This window comes from Osmia bicornis, chromosome 7 (assembly GCF_907164935.1).
Source record: "Osmia bicornis bicornis chromosome 7, iOsmBic2.1, whole genome shotgun sequence".
Classification (NCBI taxonomy): Eukaryota; Metazoa; Arthropoda; class Insecta; order Hymenoptera; family Megachilidae; genus Osmia; species Osmia bicornis.
The window spans coordinates 5,698,300-5,721,002 of NC_060222.1; the positions used below are offsets into that span (position 1 = coordinate 5,698,300).

A 22,703-nucleotide genomic window follows, 5' to 3' on the forward strand; every position below is an offset into this window, starting at 1 on the left:
AATTACAAATCATAATACATTTCTTGGTTAACCATTTTTTATAATTTCACGGACCCCCAGTAATCGCTACGCGGACCCCCAGGGATCCGAGGACCACAGTTTAAGAACATATGGGTTAAACGATTAACTATCCGCGAAATTATCTAGAAATTTCTAGTATAAATTCGAGAAGCTCGAGGTGGTGAACCCGATCGATGGTACCAGTTCGCCCACGGGTCAGGATACGATGCAGCCTCTCTTCTGACCAAATCGAGCGTCCCGTGTCCTCCTCGATTTACATTTCGCCATTTTCACCGGGAAAATTTATTTTACAGACCTCGTACACCCTCGTCCGCTCTGTTCGCCATGTATCGGGGTACTTTAACGGGCCGTTATCGGCCTGTTACATTGATATTTTACAGCAGTTCCAGTGCTCCAACCTTGTAACAAGATTCTCATTTCAACAAAGTACCTCGTGCTTTTGCTTTTTTCCAGCTGAAAGACAGGCTGAACGATTGCGAATCGGATCAATTAATCGCAAGGATAATGCTCGATTGTGCAAGGGAAATTTCGTAACAATCCTTGTTAACTTGGTCAATTTTTCCTCAGACCTGTGTCTCTATTTTTTATTATTTTCAGTGGTTCGAGGTTGTGTTCGAAAATCGAAAGCGATTAACATTTCGTATTTCGATCAGGGAATAACCAGTTTGTTCGCCACTCCCACACGTGTCCTTATAAATTCAGTGACACTTTCTCCAAAGAGAGGTGAGATTTCTATTATTATTGCACGCCTACCTTTAACACTTTGGCTGACTCAGTGAGAACAGAAATTATTCGACAAATACTGTCATTTCATTTTCCACCTGATACCCTCTGTGATTGATTAATTTTCCTCCTCGATTACACAACTCCACAGAGAAATATTTCCAACTGATAAGAACAATACAGTCCCCGGCCATCGAATTAGGACCACGTACGAAAATTTCACTTTTATGGATGGAAAATTGTCTTAGGTCATTCAAATTATTACTAAATACGTTGATAACCAGGTATACAGGGTGTCAACCGATTGGGAGGTGATTCTACACGCAAAAATGAGTCGAAAAGGAAGAATAAAATTTTCTCCTCCGTGTCTTCGTTTTCGAGAAAATCGAAGTCGAAAAATACCTCTTACTTTGGAACTTATTTGTATTTAAAAACATAGTAATGACCTCGGTTGATAGTTGTCTTATTATCGGTACGATTACAGTATTGCCTCGAAATAAGCAAGTAATTTTTGAGTAAATTTTCGACTTCGATCTTCTCGAACACGAAGACACGGAGGAAAAAATGTTATTCTTTCTTTTCGACTAATTTTTACGCGTAGAATGAGTCGCGGCACACCCTGTATATAGCAATAGATTTGTTACTATTGTGATGAAAATAAAATTATGTGGGCTGGAGAGTTTGTCTGGTGCCTACTCAAAAGACTTGTTTACTACATTATCTGAGTTGAAAAGAAAAATTACAGACATTTGGGTACGAAGATATAAAAAGCATATGATAAAACAACGTACGAAGCATGGTGGAAAGGATAAAAGCTGTCATCAAAGCAGAGGGTGGAAATACAAGACATTAACATGTGTTAATAATGTTATGTATAACAGGGTTGGGAAGTAACTCGTTATTTTTAACGAAGTTACAGTTACAGTTACTTATTTTCGGTAACTCTAACTTAATGTAACTGTAACTTAACTTTTGTTACATATTTTTGATAACTAGTAACTATTTTAATAGTTAGTTTAAAAGTTACTTTATATATATTTCGATCTTCATAATAAAACGAAAAATGTCCCTATTTAGAAGATTTATTAGGAATCCGTTCTGCTGAGAGTTCCCCAATTCTTGAACAAAATCTCGACGACCCCGATGACTTTTTTCCTTTTAACAAGCAAACCAAAGAAATTGAGTCCGTACAAGAAGAATTGTATCGGTTCTTAAAATCGAGTAACTGCAATATCAGTATGTTAAACGATTACAGTGCAATCAAGAAACATTTTATAAAATATAACACGGCAATTCCGAGTAGTGCATCTGTTGAACGGATGTTTAGCGTCGGTGGTTCCGTCACAACGCCACGAAGAGGACACCTCCTTGATGACATAATTGAATACCAAATACTGTTAAAATGCAATAAAAACTTTTATTAAAATTTTGAGTAAAATATTGGGTATTATTGAGTATTATGCGAAACTTTATAGAATTATAATTGTAGCAAGAAAATAAATTTATCAGTGGTCCGGGATCCTTTGACATATTTTTATTTTTTATTTTTATTCCAAAAAAGTAACTGTCAAGTAACTCGTTACTTTTCTTCAATAATTGTAACTGTAACGAGTTACTTTTTAGAATTGGTAACTTGTAACTGTAACTAGATACTTTTATAAAGTAACTTTCCCAACCCTGGTATATTAGTAGTGTATTATGTTAGTAGCTAATAAATTATATCACTACAATTTGAATAGGCCTTTCAATTTTACGGAAAACGAGGAAAATGCTGAAAATTTCCAGTAGTCCTAATTCGATGGCCAGGGACTGTAGGTCCTTCGTCTCTTATTGCAGCCATCTCTTCACGGTCTCATTCGCACACGTACACCGTTCGGTTGCAATTACTCCGTTGATCATTTCCAATGATCATACGTTTCAACCAGCGTGAATCATCACGATGACGTAGCCGTTGATACGTAATGGTTGCACGTAACTCGAGGAGAGAAGCAGCGAAAAGGAGCAAAACGCGATGAAACTTCAGCCGGTTGCAGTTGCAAGGTGCATGACGCGACTAGCCTGTCTGTCTGTCAGTCTTTCTCTGTGTTTATTATGGTGACGTAGGTCAGTTATCCACCTCGCTAGAATGCGATGCGCTTCCATTACGTAATCGCCACGTGGCCATTTTGTTGACGTTCCTGATGAGTACCGTTTTAGACCTCGTGGTTTAAAGTATCACGCTTCTCTTAAAATTTCAAACAATTTTAATCACTTGACATTTTTTCTTTCCACTCTAAAAGTTTTGATAGTTTAGAAAATCTTGGGTTGGATTGCAGTTTCCCGGGTAATTGATCTCGACTATTTTATCGGATAAATCAATGTCGGAGAAGACTATAGGAAGTGTCCCGAGGTCGATATCACGTGGCGTTACAAAGTTATGGCCATTTCAAAAATTTTCCGATAATTTCGAATCCAAAAAATAACATAATCTAACTTAACCCAACCAAACTTATCAGCTAGAATAGCTAGCCTTTGAATTAGCTTAGCTTAGTTCTCCTCAGCTAGAAAAGCTAGTCTTAAACTTAGCTTAGCTTAGCTTAAAATGGCCATAACTTTGTAACGCCACGTGATATCGACTTGGGGACATTTCCTATCGTCTTCTCCGACCTTGATTTATCCGATAAAATATTCGAGATCAATTACCCGGGAAACTGCAATCTAACCAAATCTTGATTTTTAAAAGCTTCAGTTTAACATCGATTCTCTACGGTTCTCCAAGTGTCGCAGATTCCATGACGCTGCATTTTCAAAGCAAAAGTTTGTGTTCTGTTTTTTTTTCTTCCTTTTTTTGCGTCAATTACATGAAAGTACAAGCAAGAACCGTGACGTAAGGATTTATGCTTAGTCGGTTCGGGTGTCGTAATCGTTACGCTATAGAAACGTGATGGATTTCCAAGGCACGACTGCTTCGTTAGCGAAACAAACGATAATTCTTTTTTCAACCGTTTAACGAAAGAGCGAAAGTGCGTCCCATTAATTGGATATTTCGAGCCACTTCGTAACAACGATTAATTTATTATCACGAAAAATCGATGCAACATTATGAAATTAGTTACGATGAGAAACAAGGTCGTCGAATGGTGTCTACGATTACCATGCAATCAGTCGGCTGATAAGGCTCACCGATAAGAGGAACCATTTGTCCCGCAACAGGAACAGATAACTTCGATTCTTTTCCATTCGACCAAAGTAACACGCAGTGGTATTGCACTTTGTGCTCTAATTTTTTGCAACTCTTTATCGAGCCAACTTCTTATTGTAGTCGAAACGCAAATACGTAAACGTCTTCGTATTGGGTTCCTCTATCGGTACACACGTCATACACTTGTTTCAAGATAAGACCTTTCGACTTTTTCTTCGCGACAACGCTATCGATTCGATAAACAAATTGCAAACACTGTTGCGAGAATGTATAAAGATGTAATTTTAATTCATATAATCGCTTGTATTTAGCGAGTGACTGGTAAATTTCTTATCACTCGACAAAGGTGTAAAAAGTTACAGTCACCACGTGGATAGGAAAATAAAAATTTCATCTACTATTGATCGCTATTGATACCGGTGTTTCCGGTACCGATTCGAGATCGATAAGAGAGTAACTGGACTCTGCTCAAATATTATCAAAAACACTCGATCTAGCGTGGAACTTTGTTTACCGAATTGGCCTGTACCTGAGTCACGTATCTATGCTATGGTACGAATCAACGCATACCATCAGGTACGAATCACTTACGTGATCCTTAACGAAGCGACCTGCTGTCTGGAATCGGCGTCGGAACGGTTTCTACAGAAGCACGAAACGAAGTCTCGTTAAGTATGTTAATTGAACATATCCGAGATGAAATGTTTTTTCTTCCTTTCGTTCGGCCCGTTTCTCGCGAATTAAACACTCGGTGCGAATTGCGAGTGTACATTTTGGGGACAAGATAAGAGCCACCGAAACGACTTTCCAGGAATACGTTGTTATCGACGGATTCAGAAGTGTATTTTTAAAATTCACATCAATCGCTTCGAAGACGTATAAAAACCTTGGAGGCATTAAAAAAATGTTTGACATCCTTGAGGCGGAATGTACATATGCGGAGAAAAAAGGCGGGAAACTATCGATCGATAGATTCTTGGAAGAAGCGATTTCTGAATGGGTCAGGAAGTCTGTACGCAGGAATTCGTTTCATGAATCATCGCGAGAGAAACCGGAACTGTGCTGAACGCGGCTTTGCCGTAAATCGTGCGACCGATTCTCAATGAAATTTTCTCGGAACTCGGAACACGTCGGTTGCGTATTACTACCGCGTCGCGTTTCTTTCATTCCGCTCGGCTTCTACGAAAATCCTACTCGCGGACGTACAAACCCGACGTGAATGGCTTTCTCGATAGACGGTATTGTCTCTACATTCCAGACGGTACCATTGAAAATGCCATTGCGAACTAGAGGTGTGCGAGTACTCGATTTATTCGAGTACTCGAATTTCGAGTCGAACAATGATCGGTCGATCGAGCCGAGTCGATCGCTTGAATTTGCCGAGCTACTTGAAATCGACGAACTACTCGAAAAAATCGAACTACTCGAATATTCGAGTAGTTCGATTTTTTCGAGTAGCTCGCTTTTATATCAAACAGTTCGTCGATTTCGAGTAGCTCGGTAAATTCAAGCGATCGACGCGGCTCGAACAATCGAAGCGAGTTCAGCTCGGCTTGTAAATTACGAGTACTCGCACACCTCTATTGCGAACGAATATCGGTGGCTGGACAAATTTCAAATTTCACCTACAGACATATTTTTGGGTTAGATTCCAGTTTCCCGGGTAATTGATCTCGACTATTTTATCGGATAAATCAAGGTCGGAGAAGACGATAGGAAGTGTCCCGAGGTCGATATCACGTGGCGTTACTAAGTTATGGCCATTTCAAAAATTTTCCGATAATTTCGAATCCAAAAAATAACCTAACCTAACCTAACCCAACCTAACTTATCAGCTAGAATAGCTAGCCTTTGAATTAGCTTAGCTTAGTTCTGCTCAGCTAGAAAAGCTAGTCTTTAACTTAGCTTAGCTTAGCTTAAAATGGCCATAACTTTGTAACGCCTTCCTATCGTCTTCTCCGACCTTGATTTATCCGATAAAATAGTCGAGATCAATTACCCAGGAAACTGCAATCGAACCTATTTTTGAATTTACCAAATTTCACCGCTATCGCTTTCACCTATCGAATTTCCCCGTTGCATAAGGGTAAGGAGGGCGAGAGGGGGTTGAACCGTCGTCCACGACCTAGAGAGTGGATGCAACAGGTGGCTGCAGGTAGCAGGGGATGACGAGTCGGTGACTCATGGGGTAACTCCGGGAATGTTGATCGTTCCTCTCGATCCCTCTTGCCCCTTCAACCGGCTTCTTTACCTGGATGACTCACATTCCACTTACACAGGTACACGCGTACTCTTACACCTGAGGAAACACACGGAGGATCCAGTTTCTTTTTCCAGAGCTGTTCATTCAAACGGACAGCCTTCCACCGACGCGGTCCCTTTTCTCCCCCGGATCGATTGTCCTGACCATTTAAAATGCTCCTATTACGTGAATGGGACGTTCGTCGGATTATGGTCGAGTTGAGTTGTACCGTGAGAAGTCGACCGTAGGAATTTTTCATTTTCATCTTTGAATAGTTCCGTTCGAACGGAGCAATCATTTTTCTTTATTGACCATAAGATCGTTATCGTTCTTAAACGTCGAGTAACTTATCACCGATACGACGTAGTTGATTATTAAGTTATCTATATCAATCGGCGACAAACAAAATGGAATAAAGAGAATACAATTTATTAGCCGGGTTATCGTTTTCACGCTTATCGACGCTCATTGTCTATCGAAGTTAATCAAAACCCGACTCGAGCGAAACGGCAATAGTCGTTTGGCAATTAAGGAACAAGAGGCGTTAAATGCCATTACCGTTCTCTAATCGCGTCGATTGGCCGACAGAGGAATGCTGTTCTTATCGTTCTCTTATGCGCTGCATACCATCGCTGCTTGTTACTATACTTATACCATTAAATAATGATACTCCCTGAGATTGATAACCGTATCAAACCCGCGTCACTCATGATCGACCGTATCAACATTGTCCTGACAATCCGGCCGACTATTTAGAAAGGAATTATCGTTCTCCCAAGAACACTCTGCCTTTCAATGAATTCGTACCGATCACTTATCGTGTAATTGTAAATAGTAGCGTAAATATCGAGATCAAGTTACAGAACTTATTTCCTTTTAACGTTGTTCCTTTTTCTTTTGAAACTCCTTCTCTCTCCGCTTCCTTTTTTCCTCGAATTTTTCTACCAGCACAGCACGGAGTCTGCGAAAACGTCTGATTCGGTGGGCGGAACGATGACCTTGAATCTGGTCGGAGGGACCATGAGTCACACTGCGGATCTTCTGTTTCCAGGAAAATTTTCCTGTAAACGCGACAATCGATGGCAACTTCCTGCAAGGGTTCCTGCTCGCTCATAATTTATCTGACTCATCCGTGGTGCACGACGAGACGCGTCGATGGACGTGCTCCTTCGGAAAGTTTGCCAATTTTCGTGCCCTCTGCTTGCTACGAAACTATAGTGGTAATAGACCGAATAGACGGTAATAGGGGCCGAAGGAATCATCGGGAAAGTAAAATTCGAGTCAGGGAAAATTAAGTTTCCTTCCAAGTACGAATCGAGGTTGCACGAGGTCGAAATAGGGAAACGGTGTCAATTTTGTAGGGAAAGAAATGTTTTATCTGTGGAACATTTTAAACGTTCGCGTATCGTTGCCTTATCGGCCTAAACTTGGTATTCAGGGCATTCATACAGGCCGGTTCAAAATGAAATTCCTTTCAAGAGAAAAATTCCATTCATGCGTCCACTTCGCTGGCTTTCAGAGACTATTAATGGTAACCGGGGGTAATCAATAGGCCATCAACTGCAGTCTCTAATTAATCGATGGATCAATTAAAGGGATCACCGGGCGCACGATTCTCTCAATCGACGTTGAATCAACTGAGAGCGTAATGAAGCAATTACAGGGTTTTTTATTTTATAAGAGACAAAACGGTATCACTTGTTCATGGTAAATCGATATCTACTGTGAAACGGTACGTGGGCGTCCCTTGAAGATTCAGCCAGCAAAAGGAACAAGTTAAAAAGGAGTTTCTTGTAATTTGTTGAAGCGATCGGATCGACTGACAACGGACTTGGATCCTCGATTGTCCACCAAATTTGGAAGAATGGGATATGAGAGTCTGTTTTATAATTGCCAGTTCATTCTATTGAAAATGTTGATTTTTTCTTGGAAAAAGGTTTGCATAATTCAAGTACTTTGACCGAGGTAAAATGTCACAAGGGTGCATTGTAATGTTTGTCGCGATCGAAGGGATAGCGAGAAGGGTTAACGCACCGTGTAAATAAGGGTGACTCCCTTGATTTTCAAATAATTATGAAACGAGTCGTGTGACACGGAAGAATAGAGGGCGAATATCTTTTCCTTCTTCGGTTTTCAAAATTCAAAATAAGGGGAAAAGGAAGTTTCTTTCCTTTATTATATTTAGAAATGATAATTTTTATTTATTCATTCCTATTTATAATAATAAAAAGAAATTGAATTTGATGGGTGCTTGAAAAAATAAATGGTACTTTTAAATTGAACGGTGGCGCCATCTACTGATAAATGCAGGAACTATTTCAATGATAGAAAACGATGGCAACTAAAAAATGGTAAGCAGTTTGCGGCAGTTTTCCGGAGATGGTGCCACGTGCACTTTTTAAAAAATTGTAGAATTTTCAAAAAAGTAATTCAATTACATAAATAAATTGCAATTACCATTCCTAAATCTCCGATAATTAAACCTGGATAAAGGTAAAAAATTTTTATCGATAAAAAAGTATGGTAAGTAAAAAGTGCTAAGTAGTTTCTTACAGTTTCTCAGAGATGGCTGCATGATGCAGTTTTAGATTCCTTTTTGAATTTTGCAAAAGAATACTTTAAATTTGTAATGCAACGACTGATATCTCTGTGCTAATAAAATATAAATGAAGTGATACTTAAATAAAATAATGGCCCTCCGAAACTATACCTGAGTGAAGGGTTAATTGCCAAAAGCACAATCGAGGTTGATTCATATTCGTAAGAACAATGTTAAGATGATTAAGAAGAACGAAGAGTTCATTTACCTCACAAGGTTTAAGTTCATTTCGTGGGTGGTATGGATTATTTTGTAATCAATGAAGAACATACCATGATGCCATTGTGATCTGGAACATCGAAATGACAAAAACAACTTTCACCTTTCGCTTGGAACATGTCGATTTTCGTTTTGGCCTCGTTCCAAAGCTGGAGGTCATCCTGAACATCATAAGAGAGACTAGTCAGTGACCTTTCTCAATAAGAATTTAATAATGATCCAACAGCAGTGGTTCTCGTGTATTATTAATCAAAAATTTTCCTCATTAAAATACGTCTAATTAAATCAATGTTAATTGGAGAGCCTGGTTAATTCATTAAACAAATCTTATCATTCACCGAGGCTAAAAAAAAGTAAAAAATTCTTCTGAAATTTTACAAGATACACTCGAGAGATTGTTCATTGTCGAAGATGAGCACAATGTTTGGAAAGTTTGAACTCTGAAAGCGTGCCGGTGTTGTCAGGATGATTGACAAAAGGAGCAAATGAGATATCGTGTATCAATTTCAATGGGACATTACGAAAGAATCAACTAATCAAATAAATTTCATCGTTCTGTCTGCCGTAATCAATGGTTCCGATCGATTCAGCTGTTCAAATCGACGCATAATATCTGCTTGATATCTTACTTCGATTTCGATCAACGCCCACGCATCGCCACAAATGTCTTGGTTGGTTCCTGTCTGATTCACAACGTGTACCGACTGTGATTAACGACGCACGTGTGTAATATCAAGTGAAATTGAAATTTTTCAAGAAAACGAAATGACTTGTCATTTTCTCGACGAATACCGTTCGCCTTTCTCACGTAACTGGACGTTGCGTGGAGAGGATGGTGCGGCAATAGATCGTCCTTTCGCCGATCAATTGCGCGGCGATTTACAAGAAAATCCGGGGTACGTTTGCTTTCACGCAGAAAACGGTACCGTTCCCTTGGCGCGGAATGCATGCCAGGATACAGGGTGTCTCAGAAAGATGTCTTCGTGGCAAAAGAAATCGAAAGTATTTACCATTTTACCATTTTACCATTTTACCATTTTACCATTTTACCATTTTACCATTTTACCATTTTACCATTTTACCATTTTACCATTTTACCGTTTTACCGTTTTACCGTTTTACCATTTTACCATTTTACCATTTTACCATTTTACCATTTATGGCTTTCTTTCGAGATAAAAAATTTCAAACCTGCTTTTTCAAACGACAGAAAAGCGAGAGAAGATTCTTCGTCTTACTAGAAGACGAAGTTGACGACACTCTAAGGCACAGAAATATTTGGAATTTGCGTGAAAGTACCATCCGGCCTGTTGCGTAACAGTCCGTTCGTTTTTCTTACGTTTACGAACACAGCGATGGAAAAAAGGGGAAAAAACGAAGAAGAGGTTAAATGAAAAATCATCGATAAAGAGTAGAAAGTTCCATTAAATTGATACAAAGTACGAGAGGTGAAAAGAAAGTTGAATAAATCTTCGGAAGAGGATCCCTCGAACGTTGCACTCATTCATTATACATGCTCGCTAGCCGTGTGTTTATATCGTGACACGAAAACGGTAGCGATTTCATGAATCATTTGCGTTACCCACTAATTTATTACACTGACGGACATTTCAATTGCTATTAAACGATGAAAGTTCAATCACCATGATTATAATTAATGAGACCGTTCAGTGTACCTCGTTGTAACTCTATTTCTTAAGGATCCTTGTAAAAATATCTGATGCTTTAATTATAAAAAGATCTGTTAAACACCGAGAATGCCGTGAAGAAGAAAAGATAGGGAAAATGAAAGAGAAGCCTACAGGAGTCGGCGGTAGTGAGAGGATAAAAAGAGCGCGATACGCAAAGAAAGCAAGAGGAATGGAAGAAAGTCGATGGAAAGAGAAAGGTAGAATGCAGTACTCGTATGCAGAACGGAGGCAATGTCATCGAACTTGCATAATCTGTCCTCTTTCTTCAATTACACGCACCGATGTACCGATGCAGCGTGCATTTAGGTCAGTGATACCGGTATTCCGAGAGACCTTTGCTCCTACGACGGATATGGAAGATGGAAATGACGGTGGAGGACACCGCGCATTGTCCTGTGGCTTTACTTCACGCCCAGAAAGAATGTGGGATGTTGTTTTCAACGCTGACACCTTCCAACTTCTCCATCTATGACCATACCGATTATCTAATTCCTCCAGAAATTTCCCTCTCCTTTTTCTTTCTCTTCTTTTCTCTGACACGATTTCAGAATCAGCCTATAAAGAGTGGGTCGCATCTGCCGTCTGTTTCCAGGTATCGAATTCCATCAGAAAGTCCCACTTGCTTGCAATTAAAATGGAAAGTAGAGCGGTCCGATAAGTCGTCGAGGCGTCGAGATGGTACACGGTGAACGCTATTGCCTGCGTCCACATCGATTTCCTTTCAATCGCTTCTGCATTTCCACCTAGCCAGATCCACGTCCCACGATCGTTGCGACCGATCTGACATTTTATTCCACGTTACTCCCCGATCCATTGCAAAGCGATAATTTGAAATTAGTAACGTAATTAGTTGGTACGATCATCGAGGAAATAAGCGTCTTGGGATTGTTGTTAAGGTTGCGTTAAGTAGCATCCTATCGCGAGTATCGTTGCAGGGATGACCATAGAGTCCATAAGGCACGGGTGAGAGGTGGAAAGCGAGAAGAAAGGTAAGAGGGACCCGGACCCGTTGATCCCTTCCATGGTGGAACTGGGACCGAGAAGAAGACTCGGGAGGAGATCGCGTACCAGCTCCCAGTGCATCGGCTGCTTCAGGCTGGCCGGAACGTTCTGTGCCGAACAGCTCGTCGAGACTCATGCAACGTGCAACAACATGCCGATCAGACTGCGTACTTTGTGTAAGTGTCGAGATATCGTTCCGTGTTTTTAATTACCTGGCTCGAGCTCGATCTTCTCGTCTGTCCTCTTCGGATCGGTTTACCTCGTCCAACGCGTCGATGGTCAGGTAGGAAATGAGACGTTTGTAGAAATCGTTTGAACCGATGGACATCGATGTGGGTCATTTGGATCGTTCGAGAGAAAATGATGGTGATAGTGATTCCATTCGAACGATGAGGATCTTGATAGGATGACCGGTTGATATAGTGCTGGATATTTCATCCTTTCTACGATCATTGCACTGACGTTTCATTCAGAATATCATTTTTTTTCTGGAATATTTGAGGACAGATTATCACTCGAAGTGATGGAACTTTTGCTTTTAGTGTCTCAGAATTCTTCGAAATTCTGGGAATGATATAGATCTCGTTATAAAGGACCGATCACGAAACAATTGATTCGCTGTTTTGTAGGTGAATGTAGGAGTGATTTATTTGATTTTACACGACGCGTTTAGAGGCAGAGTTGGATTGAATGGATCCGCGAGGTGATTGATGTCGCCTGTGTAGCGTGTAACGAACCGCGAAGCGTTTGATTTATCTACAATAATGCTGGAAACGACGTCGTTCAACAGGAATGTCCCTAATGAACTTAGAAACGACCATTAAAAATTTCTAATTTTTCAAATAATATTCCTTTCATTCTCTCTATCATAAGAGACACCTGAAAATTACATTTTATAAAACTTCCTTTCGAAACTTCAGAATAGTTACAAAATCTCATTAACAACTGGCAATTAACACGCTTCGATACGACGCGAATAAGATTCTCGTAGGAACAGCAAACACGTTCCCACAATTTTATTCGAAGCACAATGGGAGTGCTGTTGCTGTTCCTTGAATGAAAACCTCCGATTCATTGTCGATGCAAATGTTACTTTCAAAAGTTTCATCGAAACGAGTGACTTTTCGATGAGAAACGAAAAATCGCATGGTCTATCACGAGCATCGGTATGCATCGGTTTCCAGAGCTACCCAACTTGTTCACCTTTCTTGGATGAATCTTTTTAATGTCAACGATAGCGAGTTACACGGTAGACCGGATTACTTTTGTTCTTTTATACACTGCCGTCCATAAGCCACTCTTTAAAACAGAATACTCTTTTTAAAATTGGACCAAATTGGACTTGAGCTTTTTCGAGAAGCTATAAAAATTAAAAACGCTATATGGATGCTGAAAATTTCATCGAGATCGGTCAACGCGTCTAAAAGTTATAATGGCAATTATATAAAGTGCCATTCAGTATTTTTGTCGCGACCGCGAAAAATTGTAATTTTATTAACACGACAAAAGCAGGTCATTTAGAATATTAATTTTTATAGCTTCTCAAAAAATCTCAGTCCAATTTGGTTCAATTTTAAAAAGAGTAGATATTTTGTTTTAAAGAATGTCCGATGACTTATGGACGACGGTGTGGAATCGATGGACTGGAATTTCTGGAACTCAGATTCCGGCTGATAATCGCCCCTCCCATTAAGCGTGATCCCGTTATCTCAATGACACCACTCGCGGTATAGATTTTTAATTGGGTCATTACGTAGAAAGCGCGTCCAAGCGGACCAAGATCGCTCGGTAATCCCGAGGGAACGAACTAGACAAATTAGATACGCGTAGTCGTAGAAAAATTTCGCCATCTTCAGGCTCGTTCGTCAAGATAGACAACTGTTGCGTTAACTTCGGAGTGCGTCAGAGGAGGACTCGTTACTCGCTGGATGTTTAACTCGTCCGCGATGAACGCAACACGGAGTCTGCAAATATAAATTAGTTGCAACGACCGTGTCGAAACGGAGGCGGGGATTCTCCGTGCAAACTGGTGAATTACGTAAAACGAGGAAAGAAAAAAATAAGTCTGACCATTAAAGCACGGTAGCCTGGCCGTGTTACCGTAAACCGAGAGATTGCTATCCCGAACGACATAATCATACGTTTTCCAGGGAAATTAACATTAAGGTTAGCGTTATCCCGGACGCATGCAGAGATGTTGAAGTCTTCATCATCCTTGTATACTAACGAGCGATAGATCCTTCAAAATTTTACCATGAGATTCTCGAATTACCTATTGCAAATGAATAATTAACTTCGATTTCTAACCGGTGATTCACTCCTCGCGTGTAACTTAAATGATTAACACCGAAAGTACATGATGAAACGGTGTTAATGAATGTTAACGAAAGGTAAAATTCTTCTTCCTTTTGCTGTATGCCACAACTGCAACCGAAATAGACTACTCGATGCACGTATCTGCAGCTATAGACGGAGTCGCGAAACAAAGCATCCGCTTTCGAACTTGATGGATGCGTGTCTGTATAACTGGATCGTGAGAGCATTGTTTCGCAGGTTTCCGCATGTTTTACGCTATCGAGTCTCGTAACGATCGACTGGGTCGATGAAAAATGAAGGAGGAAACGTTTTGTCGTAGACAGAGGGATGCTAATTAGAGGCTCGATCGTTCGCGTTATTTGATTACACGAGGATACTTCAATTTCGCGGTATACGTAATGGGAATTGGAAAGTCGAGATGTAATATCGGCGGGTGACAATGTAACTCCAGTATTAGGGGAAAGTACGAAGCTCCGGAGATAAATGAAATTGGGATAATTGAAAAATTCTAAGATTCAGGATAATTGGAATTTATTAATTTCTTAAGGGTGTCGTTGCTTTATTCTCGAAAGTCGAGATGTAATATTGGCGGGTGACAATGTAACTCGAGTATTAGGAGAAAATACGAAGCATCGGAGATAAATGAAATTGGGATAATTGAAAAATTTTAAGATTCAGGATAATTGGATGGAATTTGTTAAATTCTTAAGAGTGTCGTTGCTTTATTCTCGAAAGTCCAGATGTAATATTGGCGAGTGACAATGTAACTCGAGTATCAGGAGAAAATACGAAGCACCGGAGATAAATGAAATTGGGATAATTGAAAAATTTTAAGATTCAGGATAATTGGATGGAATTTGTTAAATTCTTAAGGGTGTCATTGCTTTATTCTCGAAAGTCCAGATGTAATATTGGCGAGTGACAATGTAACTCCAGTATTAGGGGAAAGTACAAAGCACCGGATTTTTTAAGCACCAAATTTTAAGATTCAAGATAATTGGATGGAATTTGTTAAATTCTTAAATTGTTAATTCTTTATTGTTTTATTCTCGGACTGATTATGCCATTAAATATTCTCTTCAGCGACGTCTTCAACGCGGGCACTCCTTTTTTCCTCAGGTCTCGTGACGCTGGTCTTGTGTAACATCGCCGACAGTCTTGAACATGAAATTCCAAGGAGGAGCTTCCTGTCACGAAGAGCCATCGATGGGACCAGAGGAAGGTATTGCAATTCTCGCTGTTCCTTGCGCGATTCGCGGATCACTGATCGCACGAGTGAATAAGTATGGATGTCGTTTGCAGGAAGTACTTCGATCCGGAAGAAGAGGGAGCCTTTGACAGTTACGGATCTGCCGGTGGCCAGTACGATCCATACGAGGAGAAAACAGGTAAAACGTGCCTTTTTTATTCATATCGGAAATCATGATCCTTTTGCTAACCGAGTAATTTTAATTAAATGGAAAATCTTTTCTTTCGTCGCTGCTTAATTACTTTTTCAAGTCAGAAGAATCCAAGTGTCTATTTCCATCCCAGGCAATCGCGTAAACCGGTAGAAATGGTGTCAACGCGTGGCTAATTATAGCCACAAGATGATGGATAATCTGCTGTTTAACCATTAGCGTATTGCTTTTTAGCATATTTACTTTTTTTCTTATCTTCATTCCAAGCCTGGTCAGATTCGTTTCAGACGATCGCGTCGATCGGTAAAAATGGTGTCAAGCATTATTAATTGCAAAATGTTGAAAGAAAATTGATGATAAGCTATTGATATGTTAATCGGAGAATATTTCTTCGATCCAACTCCTTCGAATTTTCACTTTTCAAGAAAAAATACATTGACCTTTACCATTTTTTTCTTTTTTTTTCTTCGATGAATCTTCGCACTTCTGTCTTCAAGAACAGATCTCTTATTATAACAGACAAGGATATTATCAAGTGGTGTGAAAGGCGATAGCTAATAAAAATCTCTGGAATAGGTCGCGTGAAGCCTTTTGCAAATGACGAGCTGCGAAGCGGAGAAATCACGTGCGGCACCTGGAGCACAGTGAACACGTTTTAAATGTCACAAACGCGTGATTATCCTGATGTGATGCTTTTTTACGACCTTGAATCGTCACGTGTCGTGGCTCTTTATCTCGGCAACCGATACATTCCTTTCTTTGTTGAAAGGAAATTATTATTGTCACGTCCGGAGAATATTGCTTGAAAATTTTTTAATCCTCAATTAGCAGCGTAATATCGGTATACGGTTCATATTGCACAATGTTCATTCTTGAAAGTTCAATATAACCCGCAGCATCGTTCCATGATATTTATTTAATGTCATAAGAATCCATTCTATGGGACCTTGGCTGAGTATTATGCACACTTTTGAACGGATATATTCATGGCTCGTTAGCAATGAATCAGATTGAAAGCCGGTAGCCTGTTCCGATGATGATGATGCCTGATCTCTCGAGCTTTATTTAAAAAAAAACGTGACTAATGCGAAAGACTTATATCAATGGCAGTAATATTTAATCCTTCAATCACGTTTCTTACATCTGTTATGAGGCTGTTCTATAAAAGAGTGTCGAATTAACCTCTCTTTGTGTGTTTATAAACGAGAAGCATACACGGAGTTGCAGAGGAAACTTTGATTTATGAATGTTTGAAGTATTCTTAAACACCGGTTATTTTTTTGCCTGTGTTTCCGAATGGCTCCATCAAAATTGAGAACTCAGGTTCGGTATATAACCTAAATTGACTACCAGAAACCGATTAAAATTGGTTTCAGAGCTGGATGTCTTACCGTTTTCGAGATATCGTGGTAAGGTTAGGTTAGAGTAGGTTAGGTTCTGTGTATGCGCAGTATTGAATAGCGCATGCGCAGTGTCGAATAGCGCATGCGCAGTCCCAAAATTGCGCAAAAACTTCTTACCACGATATCTCAGAAAGGATAAGACATCCAGCTCTGAAACCAATTTTAATCGGTTTCTGGTAGTAAATTTAGGTTATGTACTGAACCTGAGTTCTCAATTTTCGAAAATTTATCCATTTCTTTGATTGCAGATCTCTCGGATATTAGAAGGAACGTGCCAGGAGAGCCGAGAGTCGATTATCCTGCGTACACGACGCTGCCGCAGACGGGATTCACGTGCGAGGGACGTTCACGAGGTGAATCGGATCGAAATCGAATCATAAGTAACCTTTTAACCCGATTTCACCGCGGACATTCGATTTGAAACGAAATTCTAGATGGAACGGTTAATGTCACGACTTTGGTATGGGGAAATAAGATGGTTTTAAGACCGTTCGATCTTCGACTATCTAAACGAAAGTGTACCTCAGAGGCTCCAAGTATGAAAGCTTCAAGGAAATAAGAAACAATACGTTTGGTAAAACGTTTAATAGATTCGAGTTGTCAGACGGTCACGCATCGATCAACGTTACGTTTCGCACTTTTTCACCTTTAGCATCGATGCCAAGGATGTTTCTCATGCAGGCGAGGATCAACACGTGCAGCCTGCGAAATTGACTCGCAACGTTTTCTTCGATTTCGCAATAGGTCACCGTTCTATCCCGCTATCGGGATAAGGTGTGCGCCATTTTGTGGCAAACATTCTACAAAAATCTTTACCGATGTCGTTTTCACGATGAAAAGGTAAACGCCGCAGAGAAGGTGTTTTATTTTCTTTACTCACTCGGTAGTTGTCTTCCTCGTTGCGAAATCCTCCAACCCGCGACTTAGGATGAGTAAATAGAACCTCCGGACCAGCTGAAATTAAAGAGAAATTGGTTAATAACAATTCGGCTGTCTCTAACATTTCGAGAAATAATGAATTAAATTTCATTAAATTTCAAAATCCGAGGATTTCGTATTCGTATAACAGGTTCGGCTAATTGCCGTTGACATCATTACTGTTGTCACAGAATGAATTAGGGGAACGGCGTTATTTAATCGGAGGAATTCAAGCGAGTTCTGAAATAGTGTACGAAGAAAGTTCAATCTCCGCTGGTTGTTACCGTTTCATTATTGAGCAACATCCTGATAATGTTGTACACTTACGTTGCTTGGAAACAGTAGAATGTCGGCGAAAGCGGGCTAACAATAAGATAAAGGCCAGCCAGATAATTCAAACGATTCTGACGCGAAGCGATCGCTATTCAGAAGCTCGCTAACCTATTATTCAGCGGCTACAAATTGTTTGAACGCTGCTTGTTGAAGGATCTGTAATAGATTCGGTGAGGAACACGTTTCGACTCGTAACGAGAATCTATTATCATGTTTCTAGAACGTCGACGGGGATTGTTTTATCGTTTGAAGAAACGGACGGAGAGTTACGTTTCGTTTGCTAATTAGATTTCTACGAGGCGACACCTAATTCCTTGTCGAATGGAATCGTGCCAGGTATCCGTGTCGCGTCGTTCCCGCGATGAAAGCGGTTTAATTGAAATTTCCAAGTATTCCGCAACCGACTCGATAGATCCAATCGAACCGATGCGATCGAATCATCTTTTGTGTTCCAGCTGAAAGCTCGCGGAAGAAACTGAGCTATTAGATAACTCGAGAGGATAGAGAGAAAAGATGCTGGTCAACCAGATAGAAACGACGCCTTATGATCCTTATGTAACGCGTGTATCAAATGTAAACATTGCTCGTGTCGCGCAGTTACTTCGATTTAGAAAAAGGAAACGAGTTTTTTTCATACATATTTATATATTAAAACTCGTCCCTCCCGATATATTAAGTAACAGGGATGCTTCTTCTTCTGTAACTGCAATTTATTCTCACGAGATGTTATGTATATTTCTCATTGAATATTAAAATTTATTTCTCGGACGAACGAAGAAACATCGTCCAGGTGTGTCAAATGGCATGGTGTTATCCAGTTGTTGTTCAAAATTTTTAATTACTCTCAGTATTACACCTTTCGTTTAACGAAATTTCCTGTACTTTTTCTATTGAGTTGTAGGGAGAGAAAAAGGCATTTTCGAAAAAAAATTTTCGTCTCGGGATCTTCGGAACTTAATAATCGCATGCCGGGGGACCACTAGCGAGAAAATACACAATCCCGCTGCCACCTGGCGGTCGCCGACCCAAGCTAAGGGCGTCCGGGGTGACTCACCGCCTTTCCTTCCCACTAAACGCCTATAATTGGACATGGGTTAAATAAATAATGTCTTTTTCACTCCGCTTTATTTCTTTAACTCTTTAAAATTCTGACTCGAAGCGAAAGAAAACCCCGTAAAGACAAGACAGAAAGTCTGCTGCCCACTTATAAAATTAAAGAGACCTGGACTGTATCTAGTCTATTACCCAGGGCCTTAGGTGTAAACAGTCACAGGCCTATATGTCCGATGACATCTGGTCTAACAATATAACTTTGAACCACGCAGTGTTTCTCATACATAACCAATTCATTTTTACTTTCTAGCTGACGCATTATCATTATCAATAATCCAACACTTTCCACCAGGTTACTACGCGGACGAGGTGGCAGGATGCCAGGTGTTCCACGTGTGCCACGACGTGCTGGTGTCGTCGTTCCTCTGCCCCATAGGGTCCATCTTCAGCCAGAAGCTGCTCACCTGCGACTGGTGGACCAAGGTGGACTGTTCCTCCAGCGGCAAATACATCGACGTGAATCGGAACAGTTATCAACAAGACGACGACGAGATGATACGTAACGCGTACGCGATGATCAGCCTTCAGTCAGGAACAGACGTGACCAAGGACGGTCTCGTGGATCCTGATCGAACTGGCAGCGTGGTGGACTATCAACGAGCTCCAGCCAGAATCCCGGATTACTCTTCTCTGGATACGACAGGGAACGACTTGAGAAACAACTACGAGGATTATTCCAGGCCTGTCAACCGCAATTTCCTGCCACCCTATCAATCCAAGGATAGGAAGATCGAGAGCAGTCCAAGTTATCAAGAAAGATTCTATCCTCCTGAGAAATCCAGGTCTCCTTATCAAGATTCACCTATCATCCGGGTTCAGAACGTCAAAGATCCAGGATACAGGGATGCAGAGAGGAACAAGCACTTCCAGGAGAACTATCAAAGACCCAACGAGTTTAGCAACCAGTTTCAACCTTCGTATGCACCCACTGTGCCTACTGTGACCACTACTACCAGGAGATTTTATTCCCCTACCGTTCCGACCACTTTCAGACCATCTACTTTGGCTTACAATAAGTTGGACCAGGAGATAGACAGCTCGGACTACTACTTCTCACACAGTAGGACCAACAGCTTCGTCACTCCAGCGAGCAGGAACGTTGAGGATAAGGGTGTAAGGAAATCTGAAGCTGGACGAAAAGCGAACGATTACAGTCAGCAAGATAGCTACGAGGATGATTACGATGATGCGAATAGCGAAGAGGAAAGGCAGACAACTCCGTCTGGAGAGAGATTCCGAATCAGAGTAGCCGATGACTACAGGGTGAATCGAACTGGTCTCTTGTTCGGTCAGGTTTATCGAGGATTCGATAGAGCCAGGGATGACGAAGAGATTCTAGAGGATATCGAGACCAGAGGCAGCATTGGACTGGGTCATGCTCTAGGTGAATCTTTCAGAGGGATTTCTGTGCAACAGCAGAATCCTGTGAACGATGGGCTGAAAGATGGAGAAGCAGAAGTTAAGGCACACCATCGGTACACTTTAACCAGGCCAGAGTCCAGCATTTCTTCAGGGAATAGGGAGGAAGAGACAACTGAACAATACCAAAGAAACGATCAAAGAGAGGAAGGAATAATTTTGAAGGAGGATCTTGTACAATTCACGACCCCTTCTGTTATTGAAAGCACCATAAAAGCAACTACGAACCTGCACGAATTCAATTCTTCAAGTCTACCGGTTAATTCGAAGAATTCCACTGAAGAATCGTCGAATCAGAAACATTCTATTAAAAGGGTAGACAAATTTCTGAGACCTCCCGAAGAGTCTCGCACAAAGTTTCAAATAAATGTACCAGATCTGTCTGAGGTGTCCACTTTGTTGATCAGATACTCCACTGTGGATGATGGTTCTTCAAGAACCACCGAGTTACCCAGCTTCCGGAACACTTATTCTGATGACTATATCGATCATCCAACTGCCCATGATGAATCCGTGAGTGTAACCAGGAATTATGAGGATATTAGAGGGTCTGGAGTGCCAGGTCACTCGGAAAGCACAACAGACATCAACAGATTCAGAGAAACCGTAACACCAAAGCTGTCTCCAGTCACGAAATTACCAATAACTGAATCTTCAAGGTCCACCTCGAAGTCTGGAACTGCAGAAGATGAAACTCCGACGACTTTGATTAAACCCATCAGGCCAGAAACTCTGAAGCAAATAGAAGAAAGTATCGAGAAAAATAATTCTCCTTACCACGTAACGTTAACGGTGAACAAAGACGAAGAGTTGATACCAACAGCACATGATCTAATTGGCAAATTAATTGCTCAGCAAGGTAAAGAAAGTTCGACAGTTAATGATAAGCTGCACGAACTGGAGATAATCAAGTCTGTGGAGCCAAAACTCCACCCCACGGACCCACCGACCAGCCCAATGACCACCATAGACACCCATAATGAATCCAACACCGGAAATAACCACTCCAAGGATGAACAAAACTCTTCAAGAAGTAAAGACTTCGATAGAATCAGTCTACTTCAATTGATGTCTGAATTATTGAAGTTGGACCGTGCTCCTCGTCCTTTCTCCTTCTCTGACGCTTATACTTCAGACCTGGAGACCCAACCAGAGGTCGTTTCCGGTTCATCAGCATCTCAGACGATCGCCAAAGAAGTGAATCTCAATATGCAATTCGAAGAAGAGGTTACAGAGAAGCTTACAGAGAGTTCTACAGAGCCTGTGGTTAGGAGCACTGATCCTAGACTGAAGGATCACATCCTGGACCAACTGGCTGAGACTTTCGGCGAACCTTTGCTGAAGACGGATCGACCACGCTTTGATCTTCCTCAGAAAAATGAATCCGATGATTTGCTGAAGGGTTTACCTACTGCGAACGTGGATAACCATCAGGAGTCCAGCAGTTTCAGGACCACCTTAGAGACAAGTGATCGATCCTCTTCCAGGTCAAGTTCCAAGGCAAATACGATAATTACGACGACGTCTGAACCAGGAACGACCCTCACCACAGATTCTGGGAAGACTGTGGTGAAGACAGAGTTCGTACCATCGATTGGGTTCTCTTTTGACACTGATCGAGGCAGAGAAGAGTACGTGGAAGCTGTTCTAGGTGGATTGATAGAACCAGAAGCAGCTGAGAGTGAGAATAAGGAAGCTGTTATTCAGCAAACAAGCGAGGAAACTTCGTCGGAAAAGAATGAGACTTCGAAGGATGTGTAGTAATGATTTATTGGATCATTCCTGAAGAACTTAGTTGTAGAACGAAATCTGTGATGTCCTGCTGTTTCGTCCTTTTTTCTTTTATTCTTCTTTTAATTAGAAGACCATTAATGGTTACCATTTACATTGTAAGAGAAGGGTCGATGTAATTATTAGAATAGATTATTTTATTAATTGAAATGATTAACGTGACTGCTAAACGTGAAATATTTCACGATAGAAATTGATTAACTTTCATGTGAAAATTATACAAAATCAATTAATAGATGTATCGTGTATTAATAATGTATGTACGTGTGAGTAAGAAGCAATTATGTATTTTTTAATAAAACATGTATATTCGTTTTGAAACTTGTTCGTTA

The 22,703-nt window shown here is 40.6% G+C and overlaps 1 protein-coding gene across 1 annotated transcript; it reads left to right on the forward strand.

The window, feature by feature from the left end:
- Positions 1–11,577: 11,577 nt before the first annotated feature.
- LOC114875369 lies at positions 11,578–22,692 on the forward strand. Its single transcript, XM_029185560.2, has 5 exons — positions 11,578–11,854; positions 15,114–15,216; positions 15,297–15,382; positions 17,046–17,150; positions 19,454–22,692. The coding sequence occupies exons 1-5, from the start codon at positions 11,698–11,700 to the stop codon at positions 22,339–22,341; spliced, it is 3,339 nt and encodes a 1,112-aa protein (XP_029041393.2). The 5' UTR covers positions 11,578–11,697; the 3' UTR covers positions 22,342–22,692.
- The last annotated feature ends 11 nt before the right edge of the window (positions 22,693–22,703 follow it).